The 15,146-nt window shown below is 43.6% G+C and overlaps 1 protein-coding gene across 1 annotated transcript in view; it reads left to right on the forward strand.

The window, feature by feature from the left end:
• Window positions 1–14,103, forward strand: part of SH3YL1 (SH3 and SYLF domain containing 1) — a 113,928-nt gene extending 99,825 nt beyond the window's left edge. Inside the window, exon 10 of the mRNA XM_044291945.1 lies at window positions 13,807–14,103. Coding sequence (XP_044147880.1) covers window positions 13,807–13,997 — 191 coding nt within the window. The 3' untranslated portion in view covers window positions 13,998–14,103. The remainder of the gene's footprint in view (window positions 1–13,806) is intronic.
• Window positions 14,104–15,146: the final 1,043 nt, after the last annotated feature.

A 15,146-nucleotide genomic window follows, 5' to 3' on the forward strand; every position in this document is an offset into this window, starting at 1 on the left:
TGCTGCTAGGGAGAAGGTAAGTATGTGGTGTTTATTTTTTTTACTTTCTGTGAGGGGCACAATGTGGGCTTATTACTGGGCGGCACAATGTGGGCATATTACTGGGGGGCACAATTTGGGCATGTTACTGGGGGGGGACATTACTGGGGGGCACAATGTGGGCATATTACTGGGGGGCACAATGTGGGCATATTACTGGAGGCACAATGTGGGCATATTACTGTGGGCACAGCTGAGCATATTACTGGTGGGCATATTACTGGCGACACAGCTGGGCATATTACTGGGGGCACATAACTGGGCATATCACTGGGGGCATATTACTGGGGGCACAGCTGGGCATAATTTTGTGAAGGAGGCACAATGTGGGCATAAATACTGTGCGGTGGCATGAAGTGGGAATATTTACGATGTGGGGCATTAAGGAGACTGGGGGGAGATTAGGTGTATAGCTATGTTTTGGGCGGAGTTGGAGGCGTGGCCTAGTGTGGAAAACGCCACACAATGTGTCCCTCTTTGTTAGTTTTCAAAGTTGGGAGGTATATGTCCGTGTAGGCCCCAATCCTGGTTTTGGCTCACAATCACTGATGGAAATTGTAAGAGACAGCCCAATGATGTCCCAAGTTTCATTTGTCTGTCTAAACTGTGTTAAAGTTGAATGTATATGTGTTCCTGTGATCCTGTTCTTTTAAGACAGCAGTCATTGTAATTATAATGTGATGAGGCGTATAAAGAGACAGTACGTTTAGTGGAGCCACGCTGAAAGGACTGTGCCCAGTGGCTAATCAATGAAACTGATATTGTGGCTGTGTATATTGCCACCAAGGCCAGAGACTCGCAGTGCTGTTGAGTACCGGACAGTAACTGCAAAACCCCGGCTTACATCACACCTCAGTGTATGGATTCTGCAGGACTGTCAGTGTGCTGAGTGATACCTGCTGTTGGATTCCATTGGATCCACTTGGTTTCCCTGCCTGCTGAGGGGGATTTCATTGCTTCGGATATCGTGAAGACCCTGAGGAGAGGACGCTTTGCTATTAAAGAAAGAAACGACATTGGGCCCCACCGGGGCGCTTCTACGGACTGCAAGCGGTCCACCTGGACCACTGGGAAAAGAGGGGGTGCACACCCATCTGTGAGGTTAGGGACAGTTTTGGGAATATTATTCGTTCAGTGTCCGTACTGTGGAGGCGGACGTAGTAGAAGTGGAAATTATTGTAGAATCTGCCGTGAATTGTTCATACTATACCGTGTATTTTGCTTGTCCTTCTTCCTGTTCTTTTACCTTTTTAACTTGTCTTTATTAGCCTGTAGTAAATGCATTTTTCTTGAACTTGACCATCTGCCCAAACCACCTGCCTTGCTCTCGGTTCAAAAAAATCGTGTGAATGAGGCTTAGGGTCCACTCACACGTCCGTAGAATGGGTCCGGATCCGTTCTGCAACGTTGCGGAACGAATCCGGACCCATTCATTCTCTACGGGGCGGGAAGAGCTTCTGTGAATGAAGAGAAAGAAAATGACAGTTTTGACCTAACCTAGTCTTGCTCCAAAAAAGGGTTCCAGTCACCAATTTATAAAACTGAGTAACCTGCATGAATCCAACCAGTCCCTTGGGTATCTGGTTTATGTGGCTGCATCTCCCCCCCCCCCCCCCCCCCAAGATATGAGTTCTTGAGAGATTTACCTAGTCTTGTCCAGTCTGAAGCACGATTATACATCTCAGCCCATATGAGCATAGGGACACATCACTGTCGACCCGAGGATCCTGCAGTCTACCCAGTAGGGAAGCTTCTCACCGGTACCCTTGGTAACAAGCAATTTTTTTACCACCAGAACAAGTAGTTGGACAGCTGGGATTACAAGTTTTCACCCTCTTCGTAGCCACTGTGTGTTCTTTTTGCCACAGTTTTCTGTAATTGTGGTAAAACACTGCATTTTTGCCACCGTTATGGAAAATCTGTCTTTTCCATCTGCTTGTTTGCTCTGGTGGTAATGAAATAGCGTGTTGCTCAGAGTTGTGTATTAACACTGGCCGCACCACACCACAAATGAAAGACACTAAAGGGATTCTTTCACTTACCTTGAAGCGGTGCTGGAGGTCCTCCTATGCCTCTTCGTTGGCAAGCTTCCTTGATGATTAGGCTGCAGGACATTTGGGTCCATGAAGATGTGTTCCTATCCTCAGATGGTCTTAAACAAGCCGCTCAGCAAGTAGTGTGGTCTTGCTAGATAAGGTAAATCTCTCAAGATCACGTAGTCAAGGCCACTCCTACACTGTCCAAGATGGTGAAGATAACTCCACATCAAGAGACAAAATGTGGTTTTCTACCATTTTGATAAACCACATACTACAGGGAGTGCAGAATTATTAGGCAAGTTGTATTTTTGAGGATTAATTTTATTATTGAACAACAACCATGTTCTCAATGAACCCAAAAAACTCATTAATATCAAAGCTGAATATTTTTGGAAGTAGTTTTTAGTTTGTTTTTAGTTTTAGCTATTTTAGGGGGATATCTGTGTGTGCAGGTGACTATTACTGTGCATAATTATTAGGCAACTTAACAAAAAACAAATATATACCCATTTCAATTATTTATTTTTACCAGTGAAACCAATATAACATCTCAACATTCACAAATATACATTTCTGACATTCAAAAACAAAACAAAAACAAATCAGTGACCAATATAGCCACCTTTCTTTGCAAGGACACTCAAAAGCCTGCCATCCATGGATTCTGTCAGTGTTTTGATCTGTTCACAGTCAACATTGCGTGCAGCAGCAACCACAGCCTCCCAGACACTGTTCAGAGAGGTGTACTGTTTTCCCTCCTTGTAAATCTCACATTTGATGATGGACCACAGGTTCTCAATGGGGTTCAGATCAGGTGAACAAGGAGGCCATGTCATTAGTTTTTCTTCTTTTATACCCTTTCTTGCCAGCCACGCTGTGGAGTACTTGGACGCGTGTGATGGAGCATCGTCCTGCATGAAAATCATGTTTTTCTTGAAGGATGCAGACTTCTTCCTGTACCACTGCTTGAATAAGGTGTCTTCCAGAAACTGGCAGTAGGACTGGGAGTTGAGCTTGACTCCATCCTCAACCCGAAAAGGCCCCACAAGCTCATCTTTGATGATACCAGCCCAAACCAGTACTCCACCTCCACTTTGCTGGCGTCTGAGTCGGACTGGAGCTCTCTGCCCTTTACCAATCCAGCCACGGGCCCATCCATCTGGCCCATCAAGACTCACTCTCATTTCATCAGTCCATAAAACCTTAGAAAAATCAGTCTTGAGATATTTCTTGGCCCAGTCTTGACGTTTCAGCTTGTGTGTCTTGTTCAGTGGTGGTCGTCTTTCAGCCTTTCTTACCTTGGCCATGTCTCTGAGTATTGCACACCTTGTGCTTTTGGGCACTCCAGTGATGTTGCAGCTCTGAAATATGGCCAAACTGGTGGCAAGTGGCATCTTGGCAGCTGCACGCTTGACTTTTCTCAGTTCATGGGCAGTTATTTTGCGCCTTGGTTTTTCCACACGCTTCTTGCGACCCTGTTGACTATTTTTAATGAAACGCTTGATTGTTCGATGATCACGCTTCAGAAGCTTTGCAATTTTAAGAGTGCTGCATCCCTCTTCAAGATATCTCACTATTTTTGACTTTTCTGAGCCTGTCAAGTCCTTCTTTTGACCCATTTTGCCAAAGGAAAGGAAGTTGCCTAATAATTATGCACACCTGATATAGGGTGTTGATGTCATTAGACCACACCCCTTCTCATTACAGAGATGCACATCACCTAATATGCTTAATTGGTAGTAGGCTTTCGAGCCTATACAGCTTGGAGTAAGACAACATGCATAAAGAGGATGATGTGGTCAAAATACTAATTTGCCTAATAATTCTGCACTCCCTGTATACTGATTGACAAAACAAAATACTGCACCATGAAGGAGTTGTAGAAATCAAATGAAACTTGAATGTAATTATATATGTAAGTGATTACAATACTCGGCTGGGTTCAAATCACGTTTTTGTCTTACAAAGAATCAGTTTTTCCTGAAGTACAGTATATGTTTAACGTAGGCCAAAAACATGATGTGAACCCCGCCTTAGAATGAAAGAATAAGGGAAGGGAAAACTGTACAATTGAAAGGAGTCTCTAGGCCACCTCTAGCCTGGACACCAGATGAGATACAGTTAGGCATGGAGGTATAGAGGTTCTGTATAGTATCCTGCGGCACATTTGCACACAGGCATTGCAGCTAGGCCTGTAGATCCTGCACACTCATAGGTTGCCAAACCTGGGGTCCCAGCTGGTCCCATAAATGCTTGGGTGTAAGAAATAAGGAAGGCCATATATCAGGGATAGGGGGTGTGCAACCATTGTCAAACAAAAAACATTATTGTAATTGTCATACGGTAGTGGAGGTGCTTGTATTGGAGCTTCAAGTTACACTTCTGGGATGGCTTCTGTGATTGTGAAAAGTCTAGATTAATGTAAGGTACTCACTTTGAATTTGATATACTGTTGACCGGTTCTCTTTAACAGGACCTGAAATAAGCTGCTCATGCACAAAACTGTACTATTGTGTCTGAATGGATGCAGTTCTGAAGAACAAGTGGATGTCTTGGACTGAGCAAATTATAGGAGGTTCTTGGATAGCATCAGGAGTTCTCCAAGAATCGGGACACCTACCAATTGCTTGAACAGAGGAGCCAAGCTCTGTCCCCCTTTTAGCTTTTGAATTAGAAGATTTATAAGTGTCTGATGGGAAGTCCATTGATGGGAGTCATTCAGAATATGCTGCTCCTGCACAGCATGAAGGGTGGGTTTTCTCTACTAGGTAAAAAAAAGATTTTATAGAGGTTTCATATGCTGTACATCACACTTCAGGCCAGCCTTCAGACTTAGATGTATGGAGGTGTATGTTGTTCCATAGGCAGTACCAGAGGAACCTTCATTGGGCCTAGACTCTTGCACAGTAATTGGTGGCATAGGTCAGCAAAAGACACCCTATTTGGCAGTGACTATGGAGTCGAACACTTGCCACAGTTGAGTTCTCATGTGATGAAATTACGTATTATATCTCATTAATGGTACATCTCGTGTGTTTGCTATAATACGGTATATGATACAAATGAAGGTAGACATCAGGTTGTGTATATAGGAACTCCAGTCTGACACGGTCTATGGACCTAAGCTACAGTACATGTGGACTCCATGTGTAAATGTGAGCATCCATATACTTCAGTCTATGAGATTTCTTTTTCTCTAGGACAGAATGTAAAATGAGAACTTTTTAACCTGTGGAAAATCCTTTTAAGCCGAATAATTTGCTGGCAGTGAGCTGATCTGAGTGTCAGGCGCGGTGATACATTACACGTAGAGGGAGTTCTCTGCCTTCTGTTTGTGTGGCACTTTAGCACCATCTTGTGTGAGATGAGGACGTTGCCACATACCATTTGGTATATAGACACCTTAAATCATCGTGACGGAGCATGGCAGTACCAAGATGCCACTTTGTTAGTTTTACCTTGGCAGATATTTTTTGTCTACAACATGCAGATATCAATCATAATTCTGCGAAAGTGTGCCGTTATGTAAAGTAGTGTGCAGGTTTTTGGGGTCTGATCACCTCTAGGATGGGGAGGACTGGGGTGCAGATGACAGCTTGTGTTAGTGCAGGGTTTCTCAACTCCGGTCCTTGGGACCCACCTATTAGTCATGTTTTCAGGATGTCCTTAGTATTGAGCAGGTGATATAATTAGTGTCCATGCATCAGGACTTACCACAGGAATTAATTCTGTGGGATATTCTCAAATCCTGACCAGTAGGTGGGTCCCGAGGACCGGAGTTGAGGAACTCTGTGTTAGTGGGATCTGCATTGATGGGGCAGTATGCCATAGTGAGGAAAGGGTGCATTCACACGAACATGTGATGGCCGTGCTCCATGGGACATGTCCTAACTTTTGCGGAGCAGAGACAGAGACCTGGAAGCACACAGAAACACATGGAAGCACTTCTGTGTCCATGCTTCCATGCCATAAAAGATAGGACATGTCCTATCTTCGGCCACATCTTGCAGATCGCGGACCTATTGAAGTGAGTGGGTCTGCACCGAGATGCGGGATGCACACGCCCGGTGCCTATGTTTTGTGGATCCGCCGTTTGCAGTCTGCAAAGCAGGCACCACCATCACACGTTTGTGTGAATGCACCATTATACCGATGCTGACAAAAAATTCTGGAAAAGATCAGATTTGCACACCTTCATACAACCACTTGTGGCAGGCTAGCAAAATGGCTTTTCTTGCTGGTAATATTCTACATGAGACGCAATTACACTGGGCATAGGTGTTAGTTCAGCTATTCCATGGCTTATCCATGCAGAATCCATGAGAAGAATGAGTATCTTCATTCTTTTTGCATTTTTCTTATTCCTTTATTCTTTCCAAAACATGTGAATGGCATATAAAATACTGCGGGCACTACATTGTATGCATGTTGTTAGTGGCTCTGTGGCAGAATCATTATCCAGTACTGAATGTCTGAACAGACTCACAACTTTACTTTTAAGTCCGGCACTCTGTTCTGGTGGAGGGACAGATTGCTGGAGCCCACTGTTTCCAGCATAGCCGGCTCCCCGTTCACTGTAATAGGATCCAGTGGGGATCCTGCCACTTTCCAGCATGTATGATGTCTTTCAGCCGGACAAAAAATTCTGCCTGTAGTATTTATTTTTTATCTGTCTGAAAGCCATTGTCTGATAGGTGCGGGTCCCACCGCTGAGAACGGGGACGGGAAAGTGGTGGCTGGAGGACCCTGGGTCCCCCATAGAAGTGAATGGGAGTTCACCGCACATGTGCGGCCACCGCTCCTATTTACTTCTATGTGCCCGACGGAAATAGCCAAGCCAGCACTCAGCTATTTTCGGTGACCTCAGAGTAATAAATAGAGAGCAGCTGCACACTGGGCGGCCAGTGGTCTGTCGGACTGATGTCCGGTGCTAGATCATAAAATATGGCCTAATAGTACACCCACCGACCACACAACCATTGCTATGAGTGACAAAGTGTAGGTGTAGACAAACGAAGTTAGTTACCCATGATGAGCGATATGCGATATATATTGTTTTCTATATTGGGGGGGTGTTTCAACATTTTTTTTTTACTTTTTATTTATTAACTATTGGCCTCCTTAAGGGCTAGAACCCTTGTCATATTCACCTTAATAGAGCTCTATTAGGGTGAATAGGACTTTACACTCTCCCTGCTGCCCTGTGCACACAACAGCAGGGAGCTGACCATGGCGCCAGCCTCTGATCTGCCCCCCCCAGCCTCTGATCTGCCCCCCCCCCCAGCCTCTGATCTGCACCCCCCCCAGCCTCTGATCTGCACCCCCCCCCAGCCTCTGATCTGCACCCCCCCAGCCTCTGATCTGCACCCCCCCAGCCTCTGATCTGCCCCCCCAGCCTCTGATCTGCCCCTCCCCCAGCCTCTGATCTGCCCCTCCCCCAGCCTCTGATCTGCCCCTCCCCCAGCCTCTGATCTGCCTCCCCCAGCCTCTGATCTGCCTCCCCCAGCCTCTGATAACGCAACCCTCCCTCCCTCCCCAGTATTAATCATTGGTGGCAGTGGCCACAGGGTCCCCCCCTCCTCCCCATCATTGGTGGCAGTTTGCAGTTCCGATCGGAGCCCCAGCAGTGTAATGCTGGGGCTCCAATCGGTTACCAAGGCAGCCAGAAGTCACGCTACTGAAGTCCTGGCTGCCATGGTATGTTAGTGAGCAGAGAGCAGCGTATTATACTCACGTGCGCTGTGGCCGCCGGTCGCTCCTTCTTCTCATAGGTCTGTGCAGCGCATTGCTAATGCTGTAAGCATTAGCAATCCGCCACACAGACAGAAGAAGGAGCGACCGGCGGCCACAGCGCACGTGAGTATAATGCGCTGCTCTCTGCTCGCTAACATACCATGGCAGCCAGGACTTCAGTAGCGTGACTCCTGGCTGCCATGGTAACCGATCTGAGCCCCAGCATTACACTGCTGGGGCTCCGATCGGAACTGCAAACTGCCACCAATGATGGGGGGGAGGAGGGGAACCTTTGGGATATGGCCGGCACATTCATTGGTGGCGCAGTGGCCACAGTCCTTCCTCTCCTACTCTGTCCTCATTGGTGTTCAGCGGCTGCCGCGCACAGTGGGGAGGGAGGGACTCCCTCCGCTGTGCCGGCCGGCTCAGGAGAAAATGGTGCGCGCGATCATATCGCGGTCCGGTGATATAGGCGATATGGCGAAAATCCATATCGTGGCCCAAATTCATATCGCATATCGCCTATACCGCCCACCCCTAACCCGAGGCAACAGAAATGCCTATGCCCCAACGCGCGTTTCGCCACTCTACTGGCTTTCTGTACCATTAGGCTATATTTTATGATCTGGCACTGGACATCAGTCCGACAGACCACTAGCCGCCCCTAACCACCTGCATGCAGCTGTACCTTCTCTGTATGTCCATTGATCTATTCACTGTGGGCATGTGGTTTTGTAATCTGTATTAGTGTTCATTGCAGCTAGCGGCTGTGGTCACTTTCAGCCCCCCTCTGCATACACACTCTGATATGCGGACCTCTTGATTGATATTTTTGTGTTATTTTTGGCTGGACATTGTTCCGGCCTGATAGAGGTCCCCGTTCATTGTGTGTATATTATTGCTGTACCATCAACTACTATTATATTGTGCATTGTGGGAGATATTTTTACATGTTTTACCCAGGGATACTTTAAATCATCATTCTAACCAGCTGAGTACCTGTGCGATTCCCTCTATTAGGGGTATTAGGAGTGTGGAGATTAATATCTCCTTTCCCTTTTCTTTAGTTTTCACCTTGTCCAAACAATTTTTGATATAATAAAAGATTCATTACATATTATATGAGCATAGTTTGGCATTATTTATGGGGGCCATTGGGTTGGTTCGTGTAGGTGCCCCATGTTCATATGTGCCTGCATTGCTGAGAAAAATGATGTTTTAATATATGCAAATGAGCCTCTGGGAGCAAAGGGGGCGTTGTCATTACACCTAGAGGCTGTGCTCTCTTTGCAACAGCCCCTTAAATCTGCTCATCAGTGATGGTTGCCAGGAGTCAGACTCCTACCAATCTGACACTGATGGCCTATCCTAAGAATAGGCCCTGAGCATCAAGGTACTTATGTAACAGAAATGAAGAGCCTAAGACTTGCTGTGATTTACAGAAAGAACCACTTTAATGAATCATTCTAGGAAAAAGCGAATAACACAAATACCATATACCGTACCTCTTCCAAGAATAACTCTGGGCTCTTAATTGAAATAAAATCACATAGTAATATGGTGCTGATCAAACATTGCCGGCAGTGATTAATGGCATTCTCTATATCTTCTATCTTCAGACTATTAGAGCATAAACAATATATTCAAGCCAAAGTCACTGCTGCCAGAACAAACCTCATCAGGCTCCGAGGCCGCTAATGTGTAAATGGATCCAGCTCCTTATTAGGATATTTACAGGAGTAAAGGATCTGTACATATGATGTCTTCCTGGAAGAACTGTTGTCGCCAAGTTATCCATTCCCCATGTCGACCCACTGCCTTCACATAGTGAACAGAACTATTCAAGATTTCAGCCCAACCGTGTTAATACTTATGGTTGAAAACCCATATGGTACCAGAATGGGAACCTACTATATGAGCATCTAGGGGCGTTACTAGATCCATCATAGCACTTGGTATGAGGCCCATAGGTTTTGAGGGCCCTATCAGGTGCAAGAACATTGTATGTTTTTGTGGGGAATAACAATATGGTGGATTTTTGCTATAATGTGGGTTGTCTGGTATATTATGCTATTATACATACATTTTAATTATTGCTGCTTATGTTTCTGTTTTCATTTTCTTACACTAGCAGGTGGTGGCCCCATTTTTTTTTACTATGGGGCCCCATGAATTATAATTACTGTCCCGTGAGCATCCTTAATTTAAAGGGCTTTATTTAATTTACAGAACCACTTTAATCTCTTAACCCCTTTAGGACCTGGCCATTTTTCATTTGTTTTTTACTCCCTACCTTCCCAAAGCCATACCTTTTTTTTATTTTTCTATTCACATAGCCGTATGAGGGCTTTTGTACTTTCTAATGGCACCATTTACAATTCCACCACAGTTTTGTTTTTACAGTGTTTCCTGTGCTGTAAAACTAACCTGTTACTGATATTCTCAGTATTGAATTTTTATTTTATTTTTTAACTTTTTTTTTTGCAACTTTTATTGATGCCATTTTGGTCACTTTTTATTCAATTTTTTCCATGATGCCTTTTGCCATACGTTAAATATTTAATGTTTTAATAGTACAGGTGTTTTCGCACATGGCAATGACTGTTTAAATTTTAATTTTTTTTAGTTTTATTTTGGGGAAAGGGGGGTAATTTGACTTTATACTATTTACATTTAAAAAAACTTTTTTTTCTATATTTTTACACTTTTTAATAGACTCCAATGCATTAGCATCTCTCATAGACTCTAGTGCATTAGCATTAGAGTCTATAAAAATTTCACTATGTTCCTACGGAGCCCTGCCACAGGCAGAGCCCCCATAGGAACAGCTGCAGCAGCCTCGCATCATTCAGGAGGACCGAGACTGCTGCACACACCAACCAAGCTACCCAGATCCTCGCTAGGAGTATCTTTTGCACGGCCGGGAGCATGGTTCCGGTTTTTGAGCTCCCAGAGCCATGGCCACATTTGCCCATTGCATCTGAGGGATTAAATGTCTGCAATAGATGTTATCGTTGATCACATACATTAGCCCCGGGTGTCTGCTGCCTGACAGCTATGGTGCCTCCTGCGCTTGCGAGTGGGGGTGGTAGCAAAAAAACAATAATTCTGGACAAGTTTAAGAGCCACCCAGTGTTGAAAATTCAGGAGCAAACTTTTTTTTCCCATTTTTCATCAAGACTTTCCAATTGCCATAATTTTTCAATTTTTACATTCACAAAGTTGTATGATGGCTTATTTTTTTATAGTTTTAGTATTTGATGTTTGTATTGCGGAAAGAGTTGATTTTTTTTGTGTACCATTTTGGGTACATATAATTTATTATTTAAAGGGGTTATTCCATAACTAATGTAAAAAAAATGAAAATCAGACTAGAGACTTGGGACAAGTAGGACTTTACGCAGCAGAGGATCGTTGAGGTATGACTTTTTTTTTATATCCCCTTTAAGGCCTCTGATCTTTTACTGGATCAGCTGGAATTTGTAAATAGGAAACGTTTAAAGAGTTGAAAAAAGACATATGTCTGCCAAGGGGGGGAAGAGGACTTGGATAAAAGTGTCATCACTTTTTTTCTAGCTGGAAGCTTAGCCAATTATCATGATAATTTCATGTTTTATAGAACATGAGAACGTTCATTATGTTTCTACGGCCTCATTTGGCTGTTGCAATGGATTGGATCAGTCTGTCTGTACGTGTAAATGGATGTGTGTAACTGTAAATAGACATGGGATTGTGTACGTAAGTGTGAAGAGATTGGAGAAGGGATGCATAAGTGCGGACCAATGCACAACAGATTTCCTACATCACTATATATGTTTGTGTTCATTGGCCAATCAAGTACCATGAGCGTTCCTTTTAATGCTCATTGGCAAATACTTTAGAAATGGTTCTTCACTATATCCATCATGTTGGCTGTTACTGGTTTCCCCTTGTTATCATTGTAGCTGGAAGTATTTTCTTCTGTTTTTTTTTAAAACTCTGTTTTGTAATCCATTGTGAGTTCCAAGCAGACTCTCAAAAATATATTTGTCTTCGTGTGCGGCTTCCAAATTATCCGCAGCTGTTGGCAGGTGGAGAAGCAATTCTGTCCACAGAAATTAGACTATCTGTCCATCACCCGGTGTATTTCTAGACAAACGGTAATTTAGCACTTTGAGATTCTAACAAAAATAGCATTGTCTGGCTTATTTTTGAGACGTTTACTCTACCTGCTATGCTTACTGTTTTGTCAAAAAGGTTGCCCAGGATTTGAATAAAGGGTTCCTTTTTTTTCCCCAAAACAGTGCCATTGTTGTCCATGGGCTGTGTCTGGTAATGCTGCTTAGCCCCATCCTTTATTGTAACCCTGGACTCTTAAAAGGCACCCGTCAGCAGATCTGTACCTATGACACTGGCTGACCTGTTCCATGTGCACTTGGCAGCTGAAGGCATCTGTGTTGGTCCTATGTTCATATGTGCCCACATTGCTGAGAAAAATCATGTTTTTATATATGAAACGGGGAGCATTGCTATTACACCTAGAGGCTCTGCTCTCTCTGCAACTGCTGTGCCCTCTCAATGTTGATTGACAGGACCAGGCAGTGTAAACATGATCACACGAGGCCCTGTCAATCAAAGTGCAGAGCACAGCAATTGTAGAGGAGCCTCTAGGAGTAAAGGCAACGCCCCCGTTGCTTCTAGAGGCTCATTTGCATATATTAAAACATAATTTTTCACAGCAATGCAGGCACATATGAACATGAGACCTACACAGATGCCTTCAGCTGCCAAGTGCACGTGTAACAGGTCAGCCAGTTTCATAGGTACAAATTATCTGTGATGGTAATGTAATCGAGCGCAGTCTTGCATGTCTTGTTACTTATAGATGATACCTACAAGTTTTGTAATCGTTATCATATCATTTAAACTTTTTCTCTTTGACATAAAGTCAGAGCAGCAAGAGAACAATATCATAGCGTAAAGGCCCATTTATACAGGCCGTTGGGCAGGCAACCTAATTGTTGAGCCGAGATAGATGCATTTACATGCAGCGGGCATTCCTTCCGTATAGAGATGAATGATCACTACTGTGGTCATTTGTCCACAACAGATTCATTGTTTGCCAGCAGCAGATCCCTATGTACAAAGGGCAATGTACTGATGGAAAATGATGATTTTATGTGAAACATAAAAGATGCAACCATTTGTGTTTGCTCATTCGTCAGGTGATTGATTGCACCATTACATGGGGCAATTATCGCAATATGTATAGCCATTGCCTCTCCTTGGTATTTTACAAGTTTATTGAGTGAGATCAGCTGCCTAAGTGATCAGGTTACTACTTCCTTATAAAAGTCTATGGAGAGAGACTGGTGAGTTTAAATGGTGAGCTGTGGAAGGGACATTGCTGCTTCTAGAAAGTGTTCTATCTCACCCCAAGCCTGGATTCACAGCTACACTGCTCTGTATTGCTGTATAATATCCTTCATGCTGCTGTTGTATCTGAAAGGGTACTACAGAGAGATAGGGGAGCATGATCTCCTCTTCTCCTTATATGCTGTGTCTGAGAAACATCATAGCAGCTAGTCTGTGGTGGAAATGAATGGTCAGATATAGCATTACTCTTGACATACATAGAAGAAGACACTTCAACAATTGGTATGCTGTAGGGTTGCTATTACACAAAACTCACCCATATGTTAATGGGTTGTGATATGGTAGCTCGGTTATGGACAATTCAATAGTCCATTATCTCCTTTCCATTTATCGCCATACTATTACATTGCTATAAGAAGCAGGTAATAGTATGGCATGGGCTGAGGAGCTTAGGTTGCCCCATTGCTTGCGGGTGCCAGCTGTATTACGAGGAGAAGAACATCTGTAACAATGACCTCAATATGTGCTACAGCAGAGTGATTTGGTTTTGGTCTTCACCAGGGCCAACATCCAGATTCATTTTAATGCAAGAAGGATACTGTATGATCAGTTGGTAATAATCTTGTCTTCTATTTTATAGGGGGTTCAAGGGGAAACTGCGTCACTGCCACGGCCATCTATCCATTTGAAGGTTTACAACCGGGAGACCTGTCGTTCCAAATCGGCGACAAGATCATAGTCACCACAAAGACTGACTCTCAGTATGATTGGTGGGAGGGAAAATTAAAAGGAGAACTGGGTATTTTCCCTGCCAATTATGTTATGGTGTAAATATTCTATCATAAAGTGCTATAAAGGGTTACACTAGTGAATATATTTATTTGGCTTCTTTTCTGTATAAAGGTTGAGTCCATAAAATAAATTATCCTGTAAAATATACGGTTCACAATTGTTTGATTATTGTTTAAATAAATTGGTGATTCATATTAATGGCTTTATTTTCTTATAATAATATAATAACAGTAAAGGGGGGATAGTCACTGAAAATAAGGAAAAGGTAGAGTTGCTAACTTGGATTTTTAGCTCTGTTTATACAAAAAAAAGAGAAAGGAGCTGATATCTGTGGTGCTGGGGCTGTTAGTACATCCAGTAATATACTCAATTGGCTAATTGTAGATATGGTCCAAGCTAAGTTAAATAAGGTAAATGTGAACAAGGCTCCCGGTCCAGATGATTGCTGTGCCCCTGTTTATCATTTTTTAAGATTCTCTAGGTACTGGTACAGTGTCATGTGATTGCCACAAGGCAAATGTGGTGGGCATTACCTTGGCAAATGAGGTTCAATGTGGATAAATATGAAGTTATGCATCTTGGTAGTAGTAATCTCTTTGCATCATATGTCCTAGGGGATGTAACACTGGGGGAGTCACTTATAGAGAAGGATTTAGGTGTCCTTGTAGATGGTAGACCAAATAACAGCATATAATGTCAATCAGCTGCTTCTAAGGCCACCAGGATATTGTCATGCATTAAACGAGGCATGGACTCGCGGGGCAGGGATGTGATATTACCACTTTACAAAGCGTTGGTGCGGCCTCATCTGGAATATGCAGTCCAGTTCTGGGCACCAGTCCATAGAAAGGACGCTCTGCAGCTGGATAAAGTACAGAGGAGAGCGACTAAAATGATCAGAGGCATGGAGGGTCTTAGTTATGAAGAAAGATTCAAAGAATTGAATTTATTTAGTCTTGAGAAGAGAAGTCTAAGGGGGGACATGATTAACCTATACAAATATATAAATTGTCCATACAAAAAATATGCTGAAAACAGTTCCATGTAAAATGCCATCAAAAGACAAGGGGGCACTGCCTACGACTGGAGAAGAAAAAGTTCAGTCTCCAAAAGTGTCAAAGCTTCGTTACTGTAAGAACTGTGAATCTGTGGAATAACCATCCTCAGGACGTGGTCAAGGCAGGAACA

Source organism: Bufo gargarizans, chromosome 4 (genome assembly GCF_014858855.1).
Source record: "Bufo gargarizans isolate SCDJY-AF-19 chromosome 4, ASM1485885v1, whole genome shotgun sequence".
Taxonomy (NCBI): Eukaryota; Metazoa; Chordata; class Amphibia; order Anura; family Bufonidae; genus Bufo; species Bufo gargarizans.